The sequence below is a fragment of the Aureobasidium pullulans genome (assembly GCF_000721785.1).
Source record: "Aureobasidium pullulans EXF-150 unplaced genomic scaffold scaffold_9, whole genome shotgun sequence".
Lineage (NCBI taxonomy): Eukaryota > Fungi > Ascomycota > Dothideomycetes > Dothideales > Saccotheciaceae > Aureobasidium > Aureobasidium pullulans.
The window spans coordinates 1,112,336-1,137,859 of NW_021941029.1; the positions used below are offsets into that span (position 1 = coordinate 1,112,336).

The 25,524-nt window shown below is 51.2% G+C and overlaps 9 protein-coding genes across 9 annotated transcripts; 4 read left to right on the forward strand and 5 right to left on the reverse strand.

Annotated features, from left to right (window-relative positions):
• Positions 1 to 90: 90 nt before the first annotated feature.
• Positions 91 to 789, forward strand: M438DRAFT_335424 (uncharacterized protein; the record flags this gene model as incomplete). The annotated part of the gene is made up of 1 exon (XM_029903805.1): positions 91 to 789. One exon carries the CDS (start codon positions 91 to 93, stop codon positions 787 to 789), a length of 699 nt encoding a protein of 232 aa, XP_029760849.1.
• Positions 790 to 2,476: 1,687 nt separating this feature from the next.
• M438DRAFT_397292 (putative beta-glucosidase) lies at positions 2,477 to 6,228 on the reverse strand (the record flags this gene model as incomplete). Its single annotated transcript, XM_029909301.1, has 10 exons — positions 2,477 to 2,745; positions 2,850 to 3,337; positions 3,390 to 3,839; positions 3,893 to 4,066; positions 4,123 to 4,282; positions 4,341 to 4,929; positions 4,977 to 5,428; positions 5,481 to 5,578; positions 5,683 to 5,885; positions 6,136 to 6,228. 10 exons carry the CDS (start codon positions 6,226 to 6,228, stop codon positions 2,606 to 2,608), a joined length of 2,847 nt encoding a protein of 948 aa, XP_029760850.1. The 3' UTR covers positions 2,477 to 2,605.
• Positions 6,229 to 8,158: 1,930 nt separating this feature from the next.
• On the reverse strand, positions 8,159 to 11,297 carry M438DRAFT_297287 (ATP-dependent metallopeptidase Hfl). The gene is made up of 2 exons (XM_029901942.1): positions 9,572 to 11,297; positions 8,159 to 9,516 (listed from the first exon to the last, which is right to left on the reverse strand). The coding sequence occupies exons 1-2, from the start codon at positions 11,180 to 11,182 to the stop codon at positions 8,455 to 8,457; spliced, it is 2,673 nt and encodes an 890-aa protein (XP_029760851.1). The 5' UTR covers positions 11,183 to 11,297; the 3' UTR covers positions 8,159 to 8,454.
• A 296-nt stretch (positions 11,298 to 11,593) lies between these two features.
• M438DRAFT_297289 (uncharacterized protein) lies at positions 11,594 to 14,683 on the reverse strand. The gene is made up of 3 exons (XM_029901943.1): positions 14,352 to 14,683; positions 13,772 to 14,290; positions 11,594 to 13,691 (listed from the first exon to the last, which is right to left on the reverse strand). Exons 1-3 carry the CDS (start codon positions 14,634 to 14,636, stop codon positions 11,688 to 11,690), a joined length of 2,808 nt encoding a protein of 935 aa, XP_029760852.1. The 5' UTR covers positions 14,637 to 14,683; the 3' UTR covers positions 11,594 to 11,687.
• A 259-nt stretch (positions 14,684 to 14,942) lies between these two features.
• On the forward strand, positions 14,943 to 16,741 carry M438DRAFT_319276 (uncharacterized protein). The gene is made up of 3 exons (XM_029902829.1): positions 14,943 to 15,298; positions 15,349 to 16,355; positions 16,405 to 16,741. Exons 1-3 carry the CDS (start codon positions 15,215 to 15,217, stop codon positions 16,670 to 16,672), a joined length of 1,359 nt encoding a protein of 452 aa, XP_029760853.1. The 5' UTR covers positions 14,943 to 15,214; the 3' UTR covers positions 16,673 to 16,741.
• A 79-nt stretch (positions 16,742 to 16,820) lies between these two features.
• M438DRAFT_218171 (uncharacterized protein) lies at positions 16,821 to 17,971 on the forward strand. Its single transcript, XM_029899453.1, has one exon. It carries the CDS (start codon positions 16,870 to 16,872, stop codon positions 17,854 to 17,856), a length of 987 nt encoding a protein of 328 aa, XP_029760854.1. The 5' UTR covers positions 16,821 to 16,869; the 3' UTR covers positions 17,857 to 17,971.
• Positions 17,972 to 18,990: 1,019 nt separating this feature from the next.
• On the forward strand, positions 18,991 to 19,433 carry M438DRAFT_374717 (uncharacterized protein; the record flags this gene model as incomplete). Its single annotated transcript, XM_029908519.1, has 2 exons — positions 18,991 to 19,004; positions 19,253 to 19,433. The coding sequence occupies 2 exons, from the start codon at positions 18,991 to 18,993 to the stop codon at positions 19,431 to 19,433; spliced, it is 195 nt and encodes a 64-aa protein (XP_029760855.1).
• A 2,525-nt stretch (positions 19,434 to 21,958) lies between these two features.
• M438DRAFT_397298 (uncharacterized protein) lies at positions 21,959 to 23,177 on the reverse strand (the record flags this gene model as incomplete). Its single annotated transcript, XM_029909302.1, has 3 exons — positions 22,891 to 23,177; positions 22,323 to 22,828; positions 21,959 to 22,178 (listed from the first exon to the last, which is right to left on the reverse strand). Exons 1-3 carry the CDS (start codon positions 22,975 to 22,977, stop codon positions 21,959 to 21,961), a joined length of 813 nt encoding a protein of 270 aa, XP_029760856.1. The 5' UTR covers positions 22,978 to 23,177.
• Positions 23,178 to 24,284: 1,107 nt separating this feature from the next.
• Positions 24,285 to 25,462, reverse strand: M438DRAFT_374720 (NPD-domain-containing protein; the record flags this gene model as incomplete). Its single annotated transcript, XM_029908520.1, has 3 exons — positions 24,285 to 25,086; positions 25,140 to 25,401; positions 25,450 to 25,462. 3 exons carry the CDS (start codon positions 25,460 to 25,462, stop codon positions 24,285 to 24,287), a joined length of 1,077 nt encoding a protein of 358 aa, XP_029760857.1.
• Positions 25,463 to 25,524: the final 62 nt, after the last annotated feature.

Sequence of the window (25,524 nt, forward strand, 5' to 3'; positions counted from 1 at the left end):
CCCTGTGCCGCCAACCTTCTTGGATTCGACATTGTCGAATAAGCTCTTGTCCGTATCATAGCCTCCAAAGACCCGATGACTATGTTTGCAATGGATATCTGTCGACAGATCACCAAACATGTCGCCGCTCGTGTGAGCACCCTCTCACTGGTGCTAGCCCCCACCACTAACCCACGTCTCATATCCACATATCCGCCTCTAGACAGATCAACAGAGGACTCCGAGCCGCGCCTTATGAGCCCAACAGCCTCTGCTATGTGGCATCGCCGTAGATACGCAAACGATCCTGCTTGGCGCGAAGAGAAAATTGAACGCATTATTTTAAGGGAGAAACTCAGAATCAAAGAAGATCCTATTTTCAGAGCAAAAAAGCAAGCTCAGAGCGCCGCTTTTTATGCCGAAAAACTAGAGAAGGCACCTTACTTTAAGGTCTTGAGAGACATCCGCAACTGGATCGATTCCTTTCCTGCTATACGCGAGCAGCTACATTGGCAGTATCACGACCTGGCCTGGAGTCCTCAGAAAGTGTCCCATCGCTGCGCCTCTTGCAACCACAAGAGAACTAGAGGCCAAAAGTTATGGCTTCGGCGACGCACTTGCGACTCTGATACCGAACAATTTGACTGCTGGGCCTGCTTCACTAGCGATCCTCAAAGAGCCCTACCTGAAGGTTTCAAGGACATCACAACGATTGAACAGCTACGCGCACGTAAGAAACAGCTTTTTGGTGTGACTGTACACACACGTAGTTCATCCTCCAGAATTGCTTCATTGTCAGACAGTCCGTGAGGTTACGAGTCTATGGACGTCATCAATCTCGGTTGTCGTTTGCATATCTCAACTCCTTCTGGCATCGAGCATCTCAAGCACATGTCGTTTCCAGCTCTATTTTATCAATTGAAGAGGCCAATCACAGATGCCCGAGAATGCTTTTACGGGCCGACAATCATAACCAACATCACCAGTCAGGTGTTTCGCCGATCCTTACGCACCGCAACGACGGAGGGCCTTGTTTACGCGCCTGTTCCCAACCAATGCTCTGGCTCAACGACACCCTTGTTGTTTTACTCGAGCCGTACGATCAAAACGCTACCGATACTATATCTATGTCGATGCCGAGGCCTTAAAGTCTGTGGTCTACAACGTATCTGCAGATGGATTTGATCCTTCTTCTGTAGGGTTCGTCAACCCGATAAACACTGGGAGCCTGATCTGGAAGCTATCGAAACAAACGATGCCTACGAGCCCAACTAACTACTCGGAGGCACGCTTTTACACGATGTGGGTTGGATGAGAACCAGGTATCAGGCGGTGATGGAGACAAGAAGAATATCTCAACAAACTAAGAAGGAACGACCGGTGATTCGTTCCTTCTTTCTCTGTCACCAAGATGTGAAATGAACTATTCCTTCCTTTTTTTTTTGCGAGAACGCATCGCACCCTTTCTTCTATTTCACCTCATAAGAGAAATAACAGTCAGGGCCTCGCAGCTACACTTGATGTAGTATATACTTACTTGTATGGGCTTTCTTTTTTGCCGCCGCAGCCATCTTCTGATTGTTTGCTAATTCCATCTGTTAACATGACCTAATTGTGTGCTCTCACCCCTCATGTTCTTCCTAAGCAGTCTATATCTCCTCTCTCTTTATGTTCTGCTCATACCTAATTATGCCCCTTTTTTCCTCAAAACTTTGTTTGCCGATAACATAAGCGGACAATAAACCTAACTTAGCCTAAGGTCGTTGTTTCTTCTTTCCTAAAACGAGAAAAGATATAGTAACAAACAACTAAACAGAAACCAACAAAAGCATTTCCCAGAGAAAGGAAGAAACAAGCCAGAAGACAACGATCGATGTCAGAACACCCGATAACAAATACTCGAAATCAACGATACAGAGGCTTCCAAGAAATCAGTACTAAACACTATATCAGTGCCCCAGACCAGAACAGAACAACAAGGAAAACACTTTCGAGAAAACGCTCCAAGTGGAGGGGAGGAATCATCTGTTCAAATCAGGAAGGGGCGTTTCACTAACAAGGGAGGCACGACCAACGATGCCAGGAAGGAGCGAACTGAAAACACGAGGAAGGTGCGATTGAGAAATTTCGGGATTGTGAAAGAGGCAAGGAGCAACCAGGAACATAAGGAAGGAGCGATCGTAAAAACGCAGATCACATCTCTAAACTTTAGAGGATACATACGCACAAGGCAAGGTGGAGTAAGTGATCAAGGCCCAAAAGGAACAGACTGAAAAGATACGATGGTATCGAGGGACGAGGACAAAACGTCCCTTCACATATGACAAGGGTTTCAAAATAGCGGAGGCGAGAAACAATAGAGGAAGTGTAATCATGAAGAGCTGTCAGTAGCATATCACATGTTCTCACAGCAGCACCATTAACATAGGCGCCAAGCTTTAGAGCGACTGGAAAATTCCATGTGTTATTTCCTTTCTCTGAAACTTTCTCCATATTTACAAAGTGTGTCAAAGAACTTTGATCTTCTGTCTGCGTCTTTCTCCTGTTCATCAAGTCGTCAAGCTAAAAACGAGCGTAACATGTTTGTTCTTTCTTTTCCATATTGCCCTCTTTTCTACACTCTTCCTCAATCTATGAAGTAGAATGGTAGCCAGTAGGCATGGTGTAGGTGGTCCACGAGGTTGGACCATGGGTCTTGGTAGTAGAGTACGAAGACGAGTGGGACGAGGACTTGGAAGTCGAATGGCTGGTAGAGTGCGATGATGACTTCGAGCTCGACGAGGACTTGGAAGCCGAGGAAGAGGGAAGGGTGGCAGTGCCAGGGGCAGAGCTAGAGACTGAGACGGGAGGAACGGTGTAGGTGCCATTGCCGGAGCCACCGTTACCAGTACCAGGAGAAGTGGCACCGTTAGCAGGAAGAGCAGCCTTGAGAGGCAACTTTCTGCTGGAAGAACCAACGTAAACAGTCTTGGGGTACTCGCTGACGTACCAGTCGTCAAGCTCAGGGCTCCAGTTGCTGACGTCTCTGCGAGTAATCTCGGCAGTGAAGGTCTTGGAGGCACCGGGGGCGATTGAGAACTTGTCGAACTGGCGGAGGACAACGGCCGGGTCGTTGGGACCACCAAGGGAGATGTAGAGCTGAGGGACTTCCTCGCCCTCAACGGCGCCAGTGTTGGTAACAGTGGCAGTGACGGTATAGAGGACATCGTACAGACCGGGGTTACCGCCTGATGCTCCTGAAGCAGGAAGGAGAGGCTGGGGTGCGCTGGACGAAGAACCGGCGGGGAAGCTGTAGTTGCTGCCGTAGTAGGGGTCGCCTGAGGAAGCGCGAAGGCTGGTCGAATTAAGGAAGGGGTAGCTGTATGGGTTAGTCGAAGTCCTGATAATCAACCAATTTAGGCAAGACTTACATGTAGTACTCGATGCGCCTAACGTCATCGGGGAAGACGTAGTCGGCAGAGTTGTTCGAAACAGTGCCGTAGATAGGAGCGGCATCGGTGAAGCCTGAGTTAGGCTTGTAGGCGGGAGCAGCGGTGTTGACCGAGACCGAGATGTCAGAGTAGCTGAAGTTGGTGTACGAAAGTCCGTAACCAAATTCGTAGACAGGGGTTTCACCGCTTCTGTCAAAGGCTCTGTAATCGATGAAGACACCCTCCTCGAATTGGGTCTGAGGAGGAGCACCACCGTTGTTGTACTCGTAGAGAAGATCGGTACCGTACGACTCGCGTGTCTTGCCCATGGTGAAAGGAAGCTTGCCTGAGGGGTTGACCTTGCCGTAGAGGACATCGACGATGGCGTTGCCTGACTCTTGTCCGGGAACTCCAGCCCAAAGGATGGCAGTGATGTTCTCGTGTTCGTACCTAGAAGGCTAGTTAGCGCTGAGTTTTGACCAAATAGAACAGAGTACACTCACCAATCGTTGATCAGAACGGGACCGACTGTGTGAAGGACAACGATAGTGTTCTTGCAGAGAGATGAGACGTGTTCAATGACAGCCTCACCACCTTGCCAGAGAGTAAGATTGTTGCGGTCTCCTTGGTTGCCGTCGACGATGATATAGCCCTCACCAGCATCTGCGTTGGCAAAGCTAGAGTCCATCTATTAGTCTTTAGGAGTACTTGGTGTTGATTTATAGAAACTTACACAATGCAAGCACCATTGACTTCGTCAGTGCGTTGGGCAAGAACATCAATCTGACTGTAGGCGTAGCTGTCCAAGATGCTCTCGACAGACTTGCCGTGGGAGCGGACTTCATTCTCGATGGCAGTGTGAGGGGCAACCAGGTAAGGGAAGTTGGCAGTTCCTACAAATTCAGTCAGCATTGGGTCTCTTTGTTACGATCGTCAAACAGTATCACTTGCCTGATCCCCATCCCATAGCAAGGGTACCGTTGTCACATCCACGGTCTGAGCAGCCATTGGGACCGTATTGGTTGTCGGCAGCATCTTCGCCGAAAACACCGACGAGTTGTTCAGTTCCTTTGAGCGGCAGACCGCCCTTGTTCTTCAGCAGGACAGTACCCTTGGCAGCGACCTCGCGGATGTTGTCGCGGTGGTTGCCCTGAACATCGACGTGAGAGTTGATCTTCTCAAAGCCTTCTTGGGCAATGTAGTGACGGTATCCTTCGGTTCTTGAGGTCCACGAGGAGAAGTTGGGGCCATCCTCGAGCTGAGTGTCCTCTCTGTCGACGAGGTACCAGGCAGCAACGATACGAACAGCCATATCGTCGATTCTGTATTGGGGGACGGTTCCGTTCAAAACGGCGATGGTGAGGTTGGCACCCCAGAACGAAGTCTTGCTGTCGAAGCTGACATCTCCGGGCATGGTCATATCGAGACCAGCGAGAGCACTGGAAACACCGGAGTGTTGACCAGCCCAATCAGAGACGACGAAGCCTTGGAAACCGAGCTCGGCCTTGAGGACCTTGTTCAGGAGGTGAGAGTTTTGGCACTAAACTTGGTCAGTAGAGTCCGTTGAAGTGGTGTTCTTCCACTTACGACGTAGCTGTTGTTGGCCTGGTTATAAGAGCACATGACACTGCCGGTACCAGCACGAACAGCATCAGCGAAAGGCCAGACGTAGAGCTCGTGGAGGGTGATGTCGTCGACATTGGCAGAGACGGCGTCGGAGATGTTGGGACCTCCTTGTCTGAAGTGCTCCTGCTCGTTGAGGATGTAGTGCTTAGTGCAAGCAATGACACCAGCATCCTGGATACCCTTGACGGTCTCGGCGTTCAGAACACCAGAAAGGACTGGGTCAGGGCTGAAGCCTTCCCAGTTACGTCCACCTTCGGGGCTGCGGCCAAGAGGACCAACAACGGGACCAAGCATGACATCGACGCCCTTGTCGCGGTGTTCGCTGCCCATATCATGGCCACGCTCGTAGGCAAGCTTTCTGTCCCATGTGGCAGCAACAGTAACGCCGGCGGAGAATGCGGAAACGAAGTCACCTGAATCTTGTCAGTATACAGGATACTCTTCTGTGGACGGCTCATCACATACCGAATCTGACACCCAATGGGGAGTCCTGCAGACAGAGGGCCTTGAAGCCCAGACGTGGGATGGAACCAGTGTTACCAACACAAAGCTCAGACTCCCAACTAGAAAGCGATTAGCTACAAGAGCTCGGGAGCATTTTAAGTGATGATATAGACTAACCCGACACCTGCGAACTGTTAGTTGGGTCCAATTGCAAAAGAGTCACGGAGTGAACGTACCAGTGGTCAAGTTGACCTTCTCGGCCAGAGTCAATTGAGAGACGAATGCTCTGGCCTTCTCATAAGCACCTGCCCATTCTCCAGCACCGGTTCCCCAGGGAGAAGGGTAGTAAGGGGGAGAGGTCTGGTTGAACTTTGCACCAGCCACGGCGTAGGGGACTTCGGAGCCAGGGTAGTTGGTACCAGGGAACTGTGAGGGTGTCAATTGACTGTTGAAACATTGAGATGTTGGTACTGGGCCTCCTCAAAGCATAGGCTCGGGATTGGTGAGCGATCGCAATGCAAAAACTGTTGCCAATGCAGTGGGATGCTGATGAGAGCAAGGCTTCTAAGGGCAGATGTTGTACTCTCAGTGGCCGCGCACTGCATTGGCTCAAGATCTTGTATTGGTCTGGTCTTGAAGGGGCTGTGTGTGCCTCTGGGGAGAACAAGTGACTAACAGGCAAACCATCAACGGGAGGATTAGGGTAGCCACCCTGAGCATTGGCGAGCTGAGCTGCCAATAGCAGGGCAAGACTCTTGAAACCGGACATCTTCAAGGCGGTGCTGTCTCAATGCAGAGACAAATTTGGAAACGAGGAATTGGTGAAGAAGGGACCTGATTGTGAAGAGGGAAAGCACGATGCGGTGCAGCTTCCCGTGCGTCTTGAGTAACCCAGTGACAAAGTGACGGTCCTACGTTCCAATTTAAATAATTTCTACTCACTCACTTCCCCTGCCGAGTAACCTCATGATGCCATTGGGATAGCTAGTAGCTGCCCAGAGCCGCGGGGTAAATTATTCTTCAGGGAAGCTGCAACACCGAGTAAAATTGTCAGCCTGCATATATTGATCATCTATGCAGGCACGGCACAGGTGTTTGAAGAGAGGGGTGCATTGCAGTAGTAAGCGGCCGGAAGTATCACTCATCCATCGGTCATTCACTTCGGTTCAACAGCCTCCATCTTGCAGCAAGGTGTGATTCTTGGAAAACACGCTTTACCAGGGAGAGGCAACAAACGGCTCTCCCAAGATCAAGTCAAGAAGATCCAGTGTTTCAGACCCCAGGCAACGTGTTACGCGTGTGCGACCCATGAGGGAGATCTTGGTTCGCTCGACCCCAAGGTTTGGAAGATCGGTTGTGCTGTGCCCATGGGGTCGTGGAGACTTTTTTTCTGAGATGATGTGGAGAACCGCGATGATGTCGATCATCCTGCTTCGCCTCGGCTGTATGCATCTTTTGATCACTCAGGACAGGTCATGACACCTAGCCCGCCAGCAAGTCCATGCTGCAAGGCATGCGGAGTGCATCAGATCTCTGTATCACGTCAGAAAAAATCAGGTCACGAGTGATGATTGTTTGCTGGCAGGATCTCTATGCAGCAAGGTGGGATCTTATTGTACGAAGGTTAGGCATCATCGATGTACCTTTCGTACGTACCATGTCACGTTTGCAGAGAGACAAGAGTTCGGATAGGAGGTGCCGCATGCCGGAGATATGCAAGGACTGAGGTTAATATCTTCTAGCGGGGTGAAATTGATACACAGCACACGTAGGATCTTATACGACGCCATGCCTTACACGCTCCAGCATCCCATCGCTGATGGACGCAGCTGTAGAGATGCACGATGCGATTTGGACAGAGGTGAGACATACCTCTGATTTTGTTCTGGCGACACTCGCCTTAGGCGACTTAGAGAGTCTGTAGTCTCTTTGCTGTTCTACAGCTAAATATGTGGCCATCTGCAAGAGGGAGGCAGGTGTCGGATAGCTTCCTCCAGCCACCACATATCAACTCCTCACGCGGGGCACCAAAGAAAGCGGGGCAAGGGTCAAGGCGAAATGTCCATCAATGTCCTCATCAGACAACTCATCTAACTCGGCCGAAGCAAGATTGCAACTGCCTCTACGAACCATGCAGATCAAGCAAGCTAATTGTACAGTAGATAGCCAGCAAAATGGTTAAGTTACCTGAAGCTACTCTATCACGCCCATGTTAGCAAGCAAGATATAAGAGGTCCTGTCATCTCCACAAAGGTCACAACTCCACCCTGAAATTATCCCACCCATGCTCTTCTCCATGTCCAAACCTTCCAGAACAAATGAAGCGGCTAAAGAGAAGAGAAAGAGGGTCAAGAGGGTCAAGAAAAGCTTCATCTCTGAACGCCACACAAAGGAAACTGCCGTCCGTGTCATCCACCCACCTCATCAGAGACTCCATCTGGCATCCACCCCCGCTCTTGTCATAGCGCTCACTGCTGCAACGCGATGTGGAGGCCCGTAAGGTGTGGCCCACAGCTGGGCGCTGCAAACCAAGAATTCATACACGATGCTCGGCCGGAAGAGTTGGGAAGCGCGGTTGACAGGGCCGCACTTCCGCGACCAATGCATACGTGCCTCTGGACTGTGATCACAGCCCCTCAGAAGTGAGCGCAACCTCTAGAAACGGAAGGTGAACAAGAAGAGTCCATGAAGATGGTAGTCTGATCATAATATGATGAATTTGGAAGAGTGGAGCAAGGAACTATTTACCGCTGATTTGTGCAGAGCCTATCCTACGACTGACGCCTCAGCTACGCCGCACACACGATTCTGTACACTGGAGAAGGGAGGAGATGAGGAGGAAAGAATAATAATACAAAAGAAAGGGAATCCGCTATGCGCAATATAAAGACAAAAAGATGCCGAAAAAGAACGCCAAAATGCCCCTGTCCGTCCCGAAACTCCAGGTTCGTTCATTCTATACATGGGAAAAAAGAAGCGAACTGGTTGAGATTTTCTATTGCTTCAGGTCCTTGAACACCACGGGTGCAGGGTTCTGCGAGCCAGGAGGGAGGATGGGTCCATCTGACTTCTCGGGGATACCAGGGATACCGGCACCGGGACCCTCACGGTCACCACGGCCGCCAAAGTACTTGCTAAAGTCGCCCTTGTCCTCGAAAGGTCTTTGGCCGAGCAAGCGGACGAGATCGTCGCGAGTGAGAACCTCCTTACGGAGAAGCTCTTCAGCGACAATGCCGATTTCCTTCTTCTTCTCCTCGAGGAGATCGCGACATTGCTTGTAGGCTTCGTCGACGATGCGCTTGACCTCAAGGTCGATGTTGCGGGCGGTTTCCTCCGAGAAGGGCTTGGTGAGCTGGTTTGGGTCGTCCTCCCAGTAGAGGTAGCCGACCTTCTGTGACATTCCCCACTTGGTGACCATGGCAGTAGCCATGCGAGTCACCTTGTTGAAATCGTCGGATGCTCCAGATGTAACAGTCTCGAAATGGATCTCCTCAGACACACGTCCAGCAAGAGTCATGGCCATGCGGTCAAGAAGCTGGAGGTAAGACATGAGGTAGGTGTCGCCTGAAGGAAGGTACTGGGCATAACCAAGAGCTCCCTGGCCACGAGGAATGATTGAGACCTTGAGCAGAGGGTCGGCGTACTTGAAGTACCATCCACAGATGGCATGACCAGCTTCGTGGTATGCAACTGTGCGCTTTTCCTCAGGCGAGAGAACCAACGACTTCTTTTCGAGACCGCCAATAACGCGCTCGATAGCTTGTTCGAAGTGGATCATCTTGACAGTGTCAGCGCCACCACGAGCAGCGATCAGAGCGGCTTCGTTGACGCAGTTGGCAATATCTGCTCCAGAGAATCCAGGAGTAAGTGCTGCCAAACGACCCTTGAGGTATTCGATATCCTCCTTTGTTACGATGTTCTTCAGGTGGACAGCGAAGATTTGCTTGCGACCATCCATGGTGGGCTTGTCGATGGAAATGTGTCTGTCGAAACGACCGGGACGCATAAGAGCCTGATCCAGGACATCTGCGCGATTGGTACCAGCAAGGACAATGACCTGTAGCGAATTGTTAGAATGTCACACAACTGTTGTAAGTATTATCAGAACTCACCTGTTCAGTGCTGGCAAAACCGTCCATCTCCGTAAGAATCTGGTTGAGCGTAGCCTCTCTCTCATCGTTGCCACCACCGAAGTTTTGCTTCGATCTTGACTTTCCGATAGCATCGATTTCATCAATGAAGATGATACACGGTGTGCTCTTTCTAGCATTCTGGAACAGATCACGTACTCGCGAGGCACCAACACCAACGAACATTTCGACGAACTCTGAACCACTGACACTGAAGAACGGCACACCAGACTCACCAGCGGTTGCCTTTGCGAGCAGAGTCTTACCAGTACCGGGGGGACCAGAAAGGATAGCACCTCTAGGAATCTTTGCTCCGAGCTTCTGGAATCTCTCAGGCTCCTTCAAGAAGTTGACGAACTCCATGATTTCGACCTTGGCTTCGTCCATACCAGCGACATCGGCGAACTTGACCTTGACGTCGGTTTCGTGGTTGAACTTCTTGGCACGACTCTTGCCCATGCCAAAGATGCCACCACTACCACCGCCACCGGCTCCACTAGCGGCTCTCCTTGAAAGCCAGAAGATCGCACCAATGAAGAGAATGGTGGGACCAAAGCTCAAAACTGTGTCGGCCCATGAAACCTCGCGGCTGTACTGAACGGGTATTCTCTCTGATGATGGGATACCAAGTTCGGCCTGCGCATCGTCGAGTCTGCGCTCAAAGGCTTCAACAGAGCCAATGGAGAAGTAGTAGTAGAAGTTTCCGTGAGCAGCGGGGCTTTCGGGGTACATGGCAGCAACAGACTGCTGGTGGACATGTACTCTAACCTTGTTGTTGTTGACCACGACAAGTCTCTCAACAAGACCCTTGTCGAGGAAAGTGTTTCTCAGCTCTTGCCATGTGATTTCGCGCGAGTTCTCACCGGGGACGACCAAGCGGTAGAGGAGGTATGAGGTGAAGGCGGAGAGGATGATGCTGTTCATGTCGAGCTTGATTTCCTTGATGTTAAATTGTTGGCCGTCGCGTTCCTCGCCCTTGTTGTTAGACTTGGACTTGGATCCGGCGCCAGGATCGTGGGCACCAGACTTTTGTTGAGGACCCTTGCCGTCGGCCTTGATGTCGCTCTCGGCGGTCTTTCTGGCCATGGAGGACACCTGACGCCACAAACGAGCAGCGATGGCGGGAGTCATGACACCCTTCTTGACCTCATCCATAGTGTCGCGGAGCTCCTGAGGGATACCATCTTGACGCATCTTTTGGAAAGTCTTTTCTACCTCTTCGGCCATGGAGGCAGGCATGCCCTTCTTGATTTGACCAAAGACCTCCATAAGCTCCTTGTCTTCCTCTGGTGTGAGCTTTGCAAAACCGGGACGGGCGGACTCAGAAGCAGCCTTCTCGTTTGTCAAAGGGCCGCCCTTGTTGTAAAGGTGCTCCATGCCGGGAGCGGACTGGCCGGGAGTCTTGTCCTTGGCTTCATCCTTGTCGCGAGGCTCCTCAGGCTGGGTGGCGTAACGGCGGACGCGCTGGTATGCATATGTTGGTCGCGGAATTGATGCAGGTCTTAATGATAGCGAGCGACCGCGGGTCGATATCTGGTAGGTCGGCCTGTACAGGCGACCAAGGTTGATGGACTGCCTGAAGATGCCTGACATGGTTGGTGGCGGGATGTGAGGCGGCAGATGTGGAAGGTGAGTTGTAAGTTCAGTACGCAACCATCCAGCGGAAGGATAGTACAATGCGTGCAGCGGCGAAGTGGGCGGCGAGGGTTGAGTGGTGAAGAGGTGATGACTTGAAGGCGAGAGAAACGCCGACAGTCAATGACGCGAATCTGCTGTTGGCTGGCGTCCCGCACGAGACAGCTCAGACCGCCGCCCCGGCAATTACCGCTGGCTTTCTAATCACGATATCTCCTTCGACGACCTCGATCAATTACTCGTACACCATTGAGCTGCTTGTGAGTCAGCTTGTATTGCTCTGATCCATGGCGGTTGGTCGATGAAGAGGTTGCTTGGAGCAAGCAATTCTCTCCCTCCCTCCATCCAATAATGGGAATTGTTGACAAGGACAGCTGTTTCATAAAATGTCGTTTCATTTATGTACCGAGTACTATGTATGATAAAATCTATGTACGATGTGATGTGATGTCCTGCAAAGTACCTAGGCCCTAAAGCCAATGCTCTCCCTGTTGTCATCGACAAGCCTGCCGTACTCGAGTAATAGCCTGAAGAACCACACTTCAAAGTCTTCGTTTCTTAGCACTTTGTTGCTCCATTCTCTGCCTTGCTCGGCCATCTCGATAGCCATATTCTTACCAAGCTCTTCTGCACCAAAGTAACGTACTGATTCAAGTGCTTCTTCTGCTCGTAGACTGAGCGGTACATAGTGTATCCATGGTTTCAGCCATTCGGCGTGCCACTCACGGAACACGGCCATCTTGAAGACTAAACTGTGAGACTTGAGGAACGCATAGAAGCGGCCACTGAAAGCATTGCCATCCATATCGAGCAAGTATTTGTACTTCCAGGCATCTTGTTGATCGGCAGGAGCCACAATCTTGAAGAACTCCTTTTGTGCATCACAGTCGCCAGGGTCGCATTGGCCAACATGAGAGAAGTGAACATCCATCAGTTCCGAGTATTCGGAGCGAGCCACTGAGCGCATTTGCCAATCGGGCGTGTTGTCATCCCGAGATGAGGCGGAGTTCAGGTGCGCATCGTACATGATCTTGGCTTGGTCAGGAGCATTGAGTGTGCGCACAAGCTTTTGGCGATGCTGGCGACGCCATCCACCATCGCGTGAAAACCCGCCAGTCGTGCTGCCGACCCACCATAGCTTACTTTCTTTCTTGTCCCATGCAAGATCTTTGTGTTCGTCGTAAGTGACTTTGCCGTACCAATACCATGGAGAAGGATAAAGGATGTCCTGGAAACTGCTCATCTTGGACTGGGAGAAGATAGGTACAAGATCGTGCACCACGTTAAATGCGTTCGGTCGATCAAAGAAGCCGTGAGATGTCCCGAATGAAGGAGAATTGCAGACGTCGCTGAAGGCAGTGTCATTATACACAAATCCTAGCTCGCTCATTGCATATGCTGCAACATTATCAGGAGTGGTTTCCTCTTCGAGTGCTCGAGCGGGGCTATTAGGAGAGCACGAAAGACGTGACGGAATCCATGTAGGCTGGTGGGCGAAGACGTTGAAGCGTGTAACCTTCACCTCATCTACTCGTTCGCCTGAATTCAAATCCTTGGGTCGAGACGAGAATCCGTCTTTGGGGTCAGGATTGGCGAATGCAGCAGGCATATTTCTGTCTTTGGCTACTTCGACCAGACGGGATAGCTCATCGTGAGGCACAACGACTCGAGGCTCATCATGAATGTTGAAAGCCAGATCCATATCAGGCAGGTACTGAATAAATTTGTCCATCATGCCGATTGTCGCCTTTTGCTGCCATTCTTGACCACTTCGAACGTGTGTCACCTTTCCACTTCGTATCATCAGAGCGATCAGATTGTTACCATCGAAGCCAATAGCCTCTTGAACCCTCCGTCTTATGGTGACGGGCTTCAGACCCCAGAATGGGAGGAGCGAATTGTGAATGGTATCAAACTCGTCTATCAATTGGACATTACGGTCCTGTGCGAATTGGAACCACTTGTCGAAGTGGGGCGGTGGAGGGATATTGTATCTGCGCTTGTATTCGGCGACAGCTTCCCCTAGCGTGCGCGACTGTCTTTGCAGAAGAGAGCTGAAATCATGCTCGGCGTTCTTCGCTAGGTATTCGATAGGATGGACGTGGGTGTCATTGTATTGTAGTGGTGCTGATAGGTCTTGGTCGCGAAGTGTGGGTGACCAGGGGGCCGCCGGACCATTCGGGACGACTCGGGCAATCAAGCGGTCGCGGAAGTTGAAGGCTGCAAGTAAGGCGAGTGATACCAGCAGTAGGAGCGTGAGGAGGCGTCTGGACCGCATGTTTGCTCGGTCGTCTAGCGCGGATTGTCGAGTCGTCGAGTTTGTGCGGTCATGGAGAAAAACGTAGAGCGAAAGCAGGCATAGCGATGCAAACCAAAGGCGTCCCAGAGAAAATTCGGTTGCTAGCTGAGCAGCAAGGGCTGCGACGACAAAGGTCGAGGCTGTTGTGACTTGGTCGCATTTATCAACCTGTACACCCTGGTCAGTTTCACATGCCGAAGTGGATCCGCTAGCCACTTTGTGCTATCTTATCTGCGTGGTCGACTTACCACGAGGATCATGCTTCTGTTCAACATGACATGGACAATTACCATGCTTACTCCCAAGACTACCATGAGAATCTGTTGCGGCAGGAACGCGAACCAGAATGGTCTCGTACTGAAGCCTTCGAGAAGGAAAGCAGACATCCACTGCGCCAGTGCCGCTGCAAACGACACATCAACCAGCACCTGCTGTATATTTTTTCGAATGGTCGGTTGCGAGAGCAGGCCACTCACGGATATCACTCCATCGTTGGTATCGGTTGAGACTGTCTCTCGATGGGCAGTCTGTAACAGCGAAAGGACGACAGCCACGAGCACAGCGTTACAACAGCCTAGTGCGAATGTTGCTCTCAATTCGCTCACGTAGCTCAGAGCCACGAGTGCCGACACGGTAAGCACTGTCAACAGCCTGGTGTCTCCATTCTTTGGCTTCTCGGCGGACCGCGTGTCCGTACTAGAATTGAAGCGCGCAGTGCCGAATGCATCTACTTTGACGATTACGCAGACGAGGACGGGAAGAAGGGCCTTATGATTTAAGAATTCAGCCGATATGCGTGGTATGTATTTGACGAGCGAGTCTTCTGACCTTTGCCCAGTATATGTGGCCCCTTTCGACAGCTCTTTCGCACACGCTAGACAAGGCCAGCAGCACACCTGCCGCCCAGGATAGTAAGCGACCTTGCGACTCCCCGGTGCTGCTAAGACCACTCCTAAAGCGAGTGTATGCCCAGATGCATGTCCATGATGCGGCACTGGTCGTGAGGGAGTGTCGCGGAGAGGTGCCTATCAAAGCGAGCGCGGCGGTGACGAGCAGCGTGCCCAACAGCACCGCTTGCTGGTTGTCGTGTATCACCCGGCCCGGCGATATCATCAGTGTCTCGAGATTTGACAACAAAAAGTCATTGCATCGATTTAGTTGCTGCACACTTCACCATGACCTCCTTCCTACTCCGTGACGCGCGAGCTTGGCAATCCTTCTCCGAGTACCGAACCTATGGACCTACAACGTGATTGGCTGCACTTGATTACCCTGTTTCCACGCGTCTTCCTGGATGCTATTCTCTCGAAAGGGCAGAACTCGGTCTGGATCTTACATACGCCGGGTACTGCAAGAAGCATTGTTGCACCGAGCTCATTTGCTTCCATTGTCTGATCATGTTTGATTGGTGGATCTTGCATCGAGTCAGGGACAAGGGTCCGCTTCCGCATGTCAATAGGCGAGGCTGATAAGGACGTTATCAAAGCCGATGGCGCATGACCGACTAACTCCGCAACGGCTGTGTCACCGCCAGTGTACAGTGTGCAGTACCCTCTCCTCCTCTCACTCTCCCACTTGCATCTTTGTTCTTTACTTTACATTTGTAGCCAGTATTCTTCTTCGCGAGATTCTCAACCTGCTCGCCTCAGGAGCACGTAGCAGAGCTCATACGCTCTGACATCACCGCCAACATGGCGTCCAAAGCAATGATCCCGGTCCTGGTAGCCATGATGCTCCTGACGGGCATGTGCAACACTCTCTTTACCAAGTATCAGGTCTGATGCGCCATTCGCATAGCTGCTGTCATCCTCTGACTCCCTTACAGGACATGCAATGCGTTGCCAACTGTGACGATCCCAACCCTGCCAAACGCAAGAACTTTGAGCAGCCCGTCATTCAAACACTCCAGATGTTTGTCGGCGAGTCTGGCTGCTGGCTTGTTGTTCTCGCCTCGTCCATCTTTTCTCGATACATCAGCAAGTCGTCTGGCTCTACTTCCTACCAACCACTCGACACCGAGGACAGGACTGAGTTGGGCCGCGACCCGCTCCCACAAGAGGATGTTGAAGCTCCCGCCGATGCCACAAACGTTCCTGCCAAACCCTTTGCCGATGCTGAGGGTTCTGGCGAAAGACTGCCGCTCAAGGGTTGGAAGATTCTCTTGCTTGCCCTACCTGCATGCTGCGACATTGCTGGAACCACCTTGATGAACGTCGGTCTGCTCTTTGTGGCAGCCAGTATATACCAGATGACAAGAGGTGCTCTTGTGCTCTTTGTTGGACTCTTCAGTGTCATCTTCCTCAAGAGACATCTGAATGCTTTCAAGTGGGGTAGCTTGTTCATCGTCGTAGCAGGAGTGGCGGTGGTTGGTTTGGCCGGAGCTCTGGAGAACAAGAAGGCTACAGTTCCTGGAACAACACCTGGTTCTGACCCTCCTGGCATGAACGAGCTTCGTCACCAGATGGCTCATAGCACAATCCACATGCTTCGTGACGTCGCAAAGAACGTGAAGGTGGCTGCTCAGGAACATTCAGCTGCCCAGACCATAGTAGGAATACTTTTGATTGCTGGAGCGCAGATCTTCACTGCGTCGCAATTCGTCCTTGAAGAGAGCATCATGGCTAAATATGAGCTGGACCCGCTGGCGACTGTCGGCTGGGAAGGAGTATTTGGCTTCTCTGTCACAGCCATTGGTATGGTTATTCTGCACTTCGCAGTTGGACGCACTGAGGCTGGTAGAGGTGGTTACTTCGATGCAAAGGAGGGACTTAGCCAGGTCTTCCAGCATCGAGCTATCGCTTTTAGCAGTTTGCTTACGATGGTTTCGATTGGGTAAGTTCATCATAAGGACAGAACTGGATCACGACTAACACTGTTCTAGTGGCTTCAATTTCTTCGGACTGTCTGTCACACGTACAGTCTCTGCAACAGCACGCAGCACGATTGATACATGCAGAACACTGTTCATCTGGGTAGTCAGTCTTGGGCTAGGATGGGAAACCTTCAAGTGGCTGCAAGTGGTCGGCTTTGGATTGCTGGTGTACGGCACCATGCTGTTCAACGAGATTATCCAACCACCCACGGTAGGATTCATGCGCAAAAGAATTGCGCTCGAGTCGGAGGATGATAGAAGAGGGAGAAGCGAATAGCGATAGGTCATCTGTTGTCGGTAAATAGATATCAATTGCTCTAGAGCAGAATTATGCACGTCATTGCACAAAACGGTCCCCGCATGTTCGCTTCGAATCGCATGTCTTTGCTAGGGATGCCGATGGTATCGATCGAATCTTGCTTTCTTGTGACGCGCTTCATTTCTCTCCCTGCACAATCCGTAAGACCATCGATAATGTCTACCGCTCCATCATCGCGTCCGTTATTTCAGCCCCAGGGCGAGAACATGGGTCCACCAGGAAAATCAATCGCTCGACCCCGACCAGACAGTAGCAATCGACCAGTACTAGGAGAACTGACGCCGAACGCCAAACTTGACAAGCAGCAACAGACTGCTAGAGCGGGCAGTCCATTGAAGCGACAAGCGAATATCTTCGATGATGGAAAAGGCTTCAGCTATATCAAAAGACGCCGTCTTTCACACAACAATGCTCTGACGCGCCGAATCACGCCGCAACCTCCTCAGGACCAGCAAAAAGGTCTCTCTCCTACCGAGCACGACTCCCAGTCTGAAGGTGACAGCGGTCGCTCATCGCAGAACTCAAACGCTACTCGTGGCTCCTTCTCGTCCTTGATCAACTACGACCCCTCGTCTCAACAGCAGATCTCGCAACAGCACCAGGCAGGCTCATCGGCACGATCCATGACCATCAGAACCGCTGCCCAAACCCTTCGGTTACGTCTACGCATCGCCATCTACAAGGTCCGCACCAACCAGATCAACGTACCCTTTTCGCGTCTGCAGATCATCGCCAAGCAACCCACACGACAACAACCTCACCCTCAACCACAACCTCCTCCTTCCCCCGATGCCCTGCCCATGGCTCCTCCGCCGTTACGCCCTTATAATGAGAAGCACATACACGCTGCTGAACCGCAACACCAAGCTCAGCAAGCCCTCTTCTCCACGCCAAACATCTTCTCGAACCGCTTTATGCCTTATAACGCTCCCTCGAGCTCGCCGCCGCTAGCACACGACCCATTGCCTCGTATTGCAAGAGAAGCACAAGCTCGTATGGCTGCTGCCGCTGCTGCGCAAACTGCGGACAGAGATAGTCTCGACTCTGAAGCTACCGAATTGGCTGACGACCAGGACGAACATCCTGTGGCTGAGAGCCCGCTGGACAGGTCTAGAAGACACCACATGCTGCCACAAACTTGAAAGCTCTTTCAAACCACTTCTTGATATATACAGACAGTAGTGACTGCGCTGCTCTTGCTTTTTTATGCAGCCGTCTTCCTCTTGCCGGCATGCGCTTCTTCAGCGGCCCTGCTTCGATCTTTACACTACCTGAAATGGTACATGATCCACAGACCTTGCTCTTCTGGCATCAGCAGACGCGTGTTCCTTGCACGCGGGCAACCCCAAATTCACATTACATTCGAGGCCATCACGAAGGCCACCACAAAACGAAGGAGAGATGAAGATAATGGACGCAAAAAAACGGGAATAGCAGAAACACGGCGTTTATATGAGGTTCGCTGGTAGGTATTACGCGGGTCTGGCTTCTTTGATATCCGATTTGCGTTTTGGGGGTCAATTTCACCATCCCATGTTGATGGTCAATCACGGCCACGTTTTTGTTATCTGTACTTCTCCTGACTCTGAATTGAGAGGTGTATAGGGTAGCCCATTTCGCACCCTTTGTTATTGCTAATGCTTTTGATTCTTCGACGACGAAATAGATGAGCTTTCGTAGTGTTTTACAATTCACGGTTTTTCTTCGTTCTTCATTCATGGAGTCTTCGGTCTGGCGTTCCTTGAATCTCTCTCATTCGCGAGGGATAGCAATTGATTGATCTGAGGCAGGATCCGGACAACGAGGACTGCGATGTAAGAATTGCAATCATCTCCATCAATGAATGTAATGAGCCACTTCTGATAAACGCCGTCAAGAGAGGTAGAGCAGAGGTGTATGCTCAGAGCAGATCTCTTGAAGTGCATGATGATGCAGAGGAATCATCTCAGCTACATCTCTTGATTTAAGCTTCGCGTTCTTTCCTACTTGTCGCTAGTACTGGAAATAAGAAATAGAAAGACGCAGATTGTCCCACCCGTCTGTCATCAAGGTCGAAGAAGTGGTTTCTCATATCGTAACGCGAAGTGTGCTAGCGCATCACGACGCTTCCGTAATCAAACCATCATGATGCTTTCGGCCAGACTCGACAAACCATAATCCCGAACTCCTTCACGCTTGTGCATCTCCAACATAAACACCAATATCAAGTCATGCCATAAAAACCTTTCGAGTTATAACAAAATCATCCGCACGGCTTAGAATACAACAGAATCAGAATGTCGCTTTGGCGGTAAGTGGTTGCTTAACTACGCTCATCTACCCATCCAAGAAAAACAATATTGCCATCATCTCGAGTACCATTCCGATCACATCCATCTTTTAAGACATATGCATCCCCATCACTTTGTACACATATTTCTAGGCCTATCAGTTCTCGTCTCGCCCTTTCAAATCTGATACTTTCACGATACGTCGACCACTACTTCCTAGCCCATCCCATCGACAATCACGATCCCATACTAACAAAATCCCTCAAAGCTACTACAACTCCCTCTCCCCCAAGACCCGCCTTATGGTCGGCGGCGGCGCAATGGCATACGCCTGTATCGGTCTCTTCCTCTCAGATACCGCGGAGGAGAAACTCGGCTACACGCCTACGGAAGAAGACAAGCGAAAATTGAGGGAAGCTATGCCGAGGATAAGAGTGGTGGAGGAGTGATTGAGGCCAAAAAGCCGAGAGTAGATGAAGATATGGGCATGGGAGGAGGAATGAAGGGGGTGGAAGGGGACTTGATTCCTTTTTTTTCTTTTTTTTCTTTTTGGTGGGAGATGTATGGGGGATGACCCTGGTGTGGAAGAAGGGAGATGGAAAGGCGACCATCGGACGAGATGACAGTCCAATCCCGTCAGTAGGTTGGAAGAAGGTGTCTCTTGAACGACTCTGGAAGACGTTCAGGTGTCCAGAGGTCAATTTTCACGCCGCGGCTATCGAGTCGAGAAATTCGAGGGTTCGGAGAGCAAACAATCAGCACAAACACGCAGAGAGCATCTGTCCTTTCCAACACCAGCATCATATCTCACAAGAGCAGCACCAATGTATCAGGCAAATCCCATGACTCAACATGAAAACTGTTTCCATGTCACGATACACAGCAGCGCAGTGATATTTCGCAATGCCCGTATGCTGCTGCATCAGTAAGCTCAGTCATATCAATCGTCCACACAAATCATGAGCACATACCCGGCCTATCTCCGCACCACAGGAAACTCACTCCGACCAAAGGGGCATCTCCATCGTCTCATCGAAGATGCAAATCTCAGATCCAGATCTCGCTCCTCATGCAAACATCACGCCAGAGCAAAAAAAGCACAACTGCCGAGGGAAGATCCAAAGCACACGCGGCACCCTTTCTATCACTAATCATTGCAAGGCCTCCTCCTCAGCTTTTGCGAGACTGGTGCGTTGTTGCGACTCTCAACGGAATTTTATCTCGCATAGCACTCGCATCGGAATTTGTAGAAGCATCGCATTTTTGAATCGACAACATCGGGAGTCGAGATGGGTCGGAAGGAACGTAAGTGTGGGGAAATGAGTGGGCGGTAAAAGCTTGGCATATGCACGTGTCGTTCTCGTTCGCGGTGTGCGGAAGGAAGGAAGAGGCTCCTGGTCATGTCGGACCGTGCAAGGGCGGTTGTTTCGTTTGTGGTTTGGCCGGTCCTTGAGAAGGATATGCTCCTACTAAATTGGGTATAGAGGGTGGAGACGGTCGGTGTTTGACAGTTGGTTGCCGTGACGGGGTTGCAGTAGGATGCAGCCGGTAGTGTGTCGGGTGTTTGGGAAGTTGTTGGTATGAGCCATGGTGCTGGATACAACCTGCTTGAGCTGGCGGTGATGTCCGGGCGCGTTTGATGCGGTGTCAGTGTTTCGAAGCCTTTGGTTGAAGAAGCGAGTCAGTGGATATGCGCAGCATGGTATCCAAAGGTGAGTTCTCCGAGAGTCGCCATCAAGGTGATTGATTCAGCGACCATGAGGTTATGCTGGGCCAGATTGAACGCTTCTGCTTTTACCGATTATCTTTGCATGAGATTTGACACGTACGATTGTGGCAGTCCATCTGCATTAGAAATCATTCAATTGGTTAGCAGTGCACAAGATATCCTTCCATCGAGCCTCCTATCATTCCAGCCCCTCTTCGCGTAACCGCATCTCTCGATTCCCCCGATGCGAATCTGAGATGCAAGCAAATATACGATAAATACGGTGAATGATCTTGCCATCTTGCTCATCTCGGGCAAGGGCTAGAGCGCATCCAAAGCAATGCACGAAGCATCTGATGAGCGAAGGGTACACTAGCAACCTGGTGAAAACTGGCGACCGCTGTTGAGGGTAAAGAAAAAAGGAAGGGATGGAAGCAATCGAAAAGTACGCTGGTGAATCTGACATGTTGGAGATGGATCTCCCGATTCCCGAACGGTGATACATCCCATTGGCTCGGTGGTTACCTCCGAGTTGCGAAAGCGGCAGCCACATGGGTTCAGCCACTTCTGATTTGCCCAACACGACGTCTTGGTCTATTTGTCTGTGCTGGGTGAGAAAGTCTCTTGTTTCCACTTTGAAATGGTATGAATTTGACAGGTCTGAGATTTGGGCCGAAGCCTTACGTTCCATGTGTATGTTTGATTATCCGTAAAGTTTTGAGATGAGGGTTACCACTTAGAGGACATGGTAGAGAATTGGTACTGAATTTGGGGGTATGTTCGCTTCCTCCCCAGTCCTCTGTCGCGCATGTTCCGCTTGTTCTAGCTGGACTACCCGTCCGCTCGGAACCCAAATGCCGGGTACACCATGTGTACGTGCAGCATCAGACTGATTACTCTTCCGGAGTCCAAGTCCCAAAGTGTTCCATTGGCCCCCATATTAGAGCTTGGGTTGTATGCAAGAGTGTGTGCCTGACCCATGATTTCCCCAAAACCTTGTATTCCCTCCTCTTGCTATCGTTTTGTTCTGCAAAGCGAAGGAGCAGATGCTGGACCCCTAGTACCAGACTATGTGCAACGGAGACTGATTGATCAGTGGTTCGCATTGAGCGGATCAACAGATTACTTGCAGTGGGTCTGTCGACGCGATATCTGGACGGATATATTTCGTACTTGGTAGCAAAGCCCGAGTGGAAGAAAGATTTGAGATGAGTGACACGAAGACAAAGATGTCCGTCTCTTTTGCTATGCGTTGCGCCGTATCTGTCAGCCATCGAACCTGGAATGCCTTCGACTCATTGTTTGGCCATTCGTGGGATCGAGGTTGCCATCGGTCCAGTCGGTCTGCGACATTTGTACGTTGTAGAGGTAGTGATTCTGCTGAGAGGATCCACCCTGACCATCTGGCTTTGCCCAATCCTGAGTGCTCGACTGGTAGGTTTCTTGTTGAATGTGAGACGAGTTCTGGAACGGCCAGATTTCAGCCCTGAGCATAGGTCAGCATTTGGTCGGGCGAATGCAAACACACACTCTTGGTGACAGAGCTCACGATTCGAGAAGCTTGATAGGCAAACGCTGCACACCACCGAATATGGTGATGACTGACAAGAGAGGGGACAATGCCACTCACAGGCTCTGAAGAGTCGAACCATTGTTGTCTGGAAAGCTGTACAAGGTTTGTTGACCAAGCCGAGGATCGATCATCAACGGAGGTTGTTGAGGTGGACTTGTGTAGTCTGTCATGGGAAGAGTTTCGGCGAACATGTTCGAGTCGCCATCATGTTGGTCTTGGGAGTGCGTCGACATAGGCGAGAGGTTTGAGAGCGTACTGTCGTCCATGAAGTCGTGCATGCTGTCCGGCGGTCGTTTTCTGCTTGTTGGTCGCGACTTGCGGAGAGTCCTGGCGTACGTTTCCACGTTTGGACACTCCCTCAAACGACGGAGATGTTCAAATGCCTCTGGCTCGGGTGTGGTCTGCAAGGCGTTGAAGACGAGGTCGAAGTCAGAGTTTCGCTCTGCCAACTCCTTGTTTCGCCGCCTCACTGCTTCGACTCTTGAGATACCCGCTTCGGAATCGTAGATGCATGTTTGACCTCTCTGTTGGCAGAGCATACACATAGGACGCTCACCACTGCACTAGAGCTTGTAGTCAGATCAATTGCCTATGATAGGTCTAGCCAGATCGCAAGTGAACTAACCTTTACTTTTCGTTTTTGACATGACTGACATGCGGCCTTGACGAGTTGTCGTTTTGGTCTGGTTGATGAAGACGCATCTGTGCTCATCTTGCGAGCGAGGGGTCTCAATGCCGTAGGAGCAATGGTTCGTTTGTGAAGGGCGTTATTGGATGTGACAGTGCGGAGTCCAGCAACTTTGGCTCTCTTGTACTCGATTGTGCATGGAGATTGGCGTTCTTCAATGGGCAGTCCCCAGGCAACTCTTTCCGCAGTGCCGTAAGCTGGTTCTGGATCGACGATGAGAATCGTCGAGTTCGTCGATTCTAGATCTGCAGATTTCCTTGGACCCTGACGCGCCAATTCAAGAGATATCAAGGGCAGCGGCAGAACTGCGAAGTAAGAGGCAAGCGTTCAGGAGCTGAAGAGGGGGTGACGTTGTTATGAGAACAGAAGATATCCGGTTGAAATGACAAAGCCTTCTTTCGGACTTTCTTCCGAAGGGCCGCGATGCAGAATGGCTGGACCTTATTGTTTAGGCACGCAGTGGGGTCTGTCTGAGTTTGGTTGATGGAGGCGTTCTCCTAGACTGCTCAATTGTCCTTGAGTTCGAGTGGAATCGGTTTACCAATGTTCAAGGGGCAGGCGACGAGGCAGGGCTGACAGGTGTTTGACGAGGGGAACAATCCAGGGCAGAGAAACAGCACCATCGCAGCGCCGGGCTGCAGTTGCAGACTTACTGTCTTATATTGAGCCATCTGCTGTGGCGATGCGCAAGCCGGCACGCTCGACCAAGCTATGCTCCGCTCACTAGACCTGAGTTGGGAGGACAGACGGGGAGGCGGACGGACAGCCTACGACCTCGCTTAAGCGCCTAGACGGGGCCCCCAGTAGCTCAGGCATTCATGTCCGAAGATCGAGATTTGAGGAAGTAAAAGAGTAGGATGCCCCGTAAAGCAGGCCATGGGAGAACCTGTATTTACTCGTAACCGCTTGCACTGCTGCAGTCTGCTGATGCTCCTGCCACGCATGCATTTCTCGTTGACCATGGCAAATGTGGTATCTGGAGCGACGCCAGCCAATGCCCATCACGATCCGCTTACCTCGACCGAATCAGGACCGTCGCATCAACTATTGGAAGCTTCAGAGTAGCAGCGACAGCTATGTTGCACCACCCGACTCGCGATCGACCTGCGATATCGTACTCCGCCTGAACGTCTGCTTGGTTTGGAGTCTGCACCGCGGCACCTCCCATGCTTCTCTGGCCCTCGGTACTTCTCCGTTGAACACCGCTTCCTCCTCGGCATCGATTAGAATGGATTAAAAGCTGGTTTGGATCCAGCCATAGCAAAAGAGAAGGATAAAATACAATCATGCCTGCGATTCAGAAAAGTCATTATAAAGAACATCAGCATCACTTAAAGTTTGCTCTTGCTGACAATGGCGCTGTTGCCCTTGCCGATCCATGTTACAGCATCGCCAACCATCTCATCAACAATCTGCTTGGCTGACTGCCTCTCATTTACAACAGCAGCGGCCTTGCCCATCAGGAAAGGTCGGGCGTTATCCATGGTATCATCGTCAAGGTCATCACCAAGGCTCTCGAGATCGTGCTCGACAGGGATGACACCCTCAGATGTCAGCTTCTTAATCTCGGCCTGTCTCTCGTTCTCCCACTTCTCGATGTATGGGTTCTTTCGCACACGAAGCGGACGTCCTGTGAAGATGATGGTGCGGACGTTGTCGTCGAATCCAGATGTACGGACTGCTTCCTGATGGGCTTTGCTAGCACCTGCCTCTTCACTGAGTACAAAGCGGGTACCGATCCAGACAGCAGTGGCACCGAGCATGAGTGCAGCCGCTAGTGACTGACCATTGAAGAGACCACCAGCAGCGATAACCTGCACCGGCTTGCCGGTCAAGGGACTCTTGTGGCCCTCGCACATCTTGACGACGGTGGGGATGAGGATCGTCGTAGGAACATCTCCAGTGTGACCACCTCCTTCGCCTCCTTGTGCGCAGATCATATCGACACCGATCTCTAGGCACTTCTTGACATGCTTGGGATGGCCGATCATGTTCATGTAGAGGACGCCAGCTTTGTGCAGTTTCTCGACAATGTGCTTTGGTGGAACTCCAACAGCCGAAACGAAAAGGGAGGCCTTGGAATCGATGATGATGTCGACGAGCTCGTCGAGTTTGCCCTTGGTGTAGTCGTAGCTGTATCTTACATGAGCATTGACATAGCAGGCTCTATGTGGTAGGCCACTTACTTTGTCTTTCTGGCACTGCCACCGACTTGAGGCAGCAGAAGGTCAACACCGAAGGGAGCATTTTTGTCCTTGAGATAACTCTTCAGTTCGGCGATTTGCTCTCGCAGCATGTCAGGCGTGTAGCCAACACCTCCAATAACGCCTAAGCCTCCGGCGTTGGTGACAGCAGCGGCAAGCTTCGGACCAGCGGCGACGTTCATTCCGGCAAGCATGACAGGGTGGTTGATCTTCAAGAGATCGGTCGTTGTGGTTCGGATTTGCTCTACATCGGGTCAGCCACTGTCGGACTTTGTCTAGTGTCATTCCTTACGAGGAGACGCCATGTTGACTGTTGACTGTTTGGTATGGTATTTGATGGATGGAATGTCAGCCAGAAGTGAAGTCG

Excerpts from the sequence above, each read along its gene's own strand:
- M438DRAFT_297287 (XM_029901942.1), bottom strand. The coding sequence starts at position 11,182 with ATGTCAGGCATCTTCAGGCAGTCCATCAACCTTGGTCGCCTGTACAGG. Across the intron at positions 9,517-9,571 it reads GTTTTGCCAGCACTGAACAG|GTCATTGTCCTTGCTGGTAC; the intron begins GTGAGTTCTGAT and ends AATTCGCTACAG.
- M438DRAFT_297289 (XM_029901943.1), bottom strand. The coding sequence starts at position 14,636 with ATGATATCGCCGGGCCGGGTGATACACGACAACCAGCAAGCGGTGCTG. Across the intron at positions 14,291-14,351 it reads GCCACATATACTGGGCAAAG|GCCCTTCTTCCCGTCCTCGT; the intron begins GTCAGAAGACTC and ends TTAAATCATAAG. Across the intron at positions 13,692-13,771 it reads ACAGAAGCATGATCCTCGTG|GTTGATAAATGCGACCAAGT; the intron begins GTAAGTCGACCA and ends CAGGGTGTACAG.
- M438DRAFT_319276 (XM_029902829.1), top strand. The coding sequence starts at position 15,215 with ATGGCGTCCAAAGCAATGATCCCGGTCCTGGTAGCCATGATGCTCCTG. Across the intron at positions 15,299-15,348 it reads CTCTCTTTACCAAGTATCAG|GACATGCAATGCGTTGCCAA; the intron begins GTCTGATGCGCC and ends ACTCCCTTACAG. Across the intron at positions 16,356-16,404 it reads CTTACGATGGTTTCGATTGG|TGGCTTCAATTTCTTCGGAC; the intron begins GTAAGTTCATCA and ends ACACTGTTCTAG.
- M438DRAFT_218171 (XM_029899453.1), top strand. The coding sequence starts at position 16,870 with ATGTCTACCGCTCCATCATCGCGTCCGTTATTTCAGCCCCAGGGCGAG.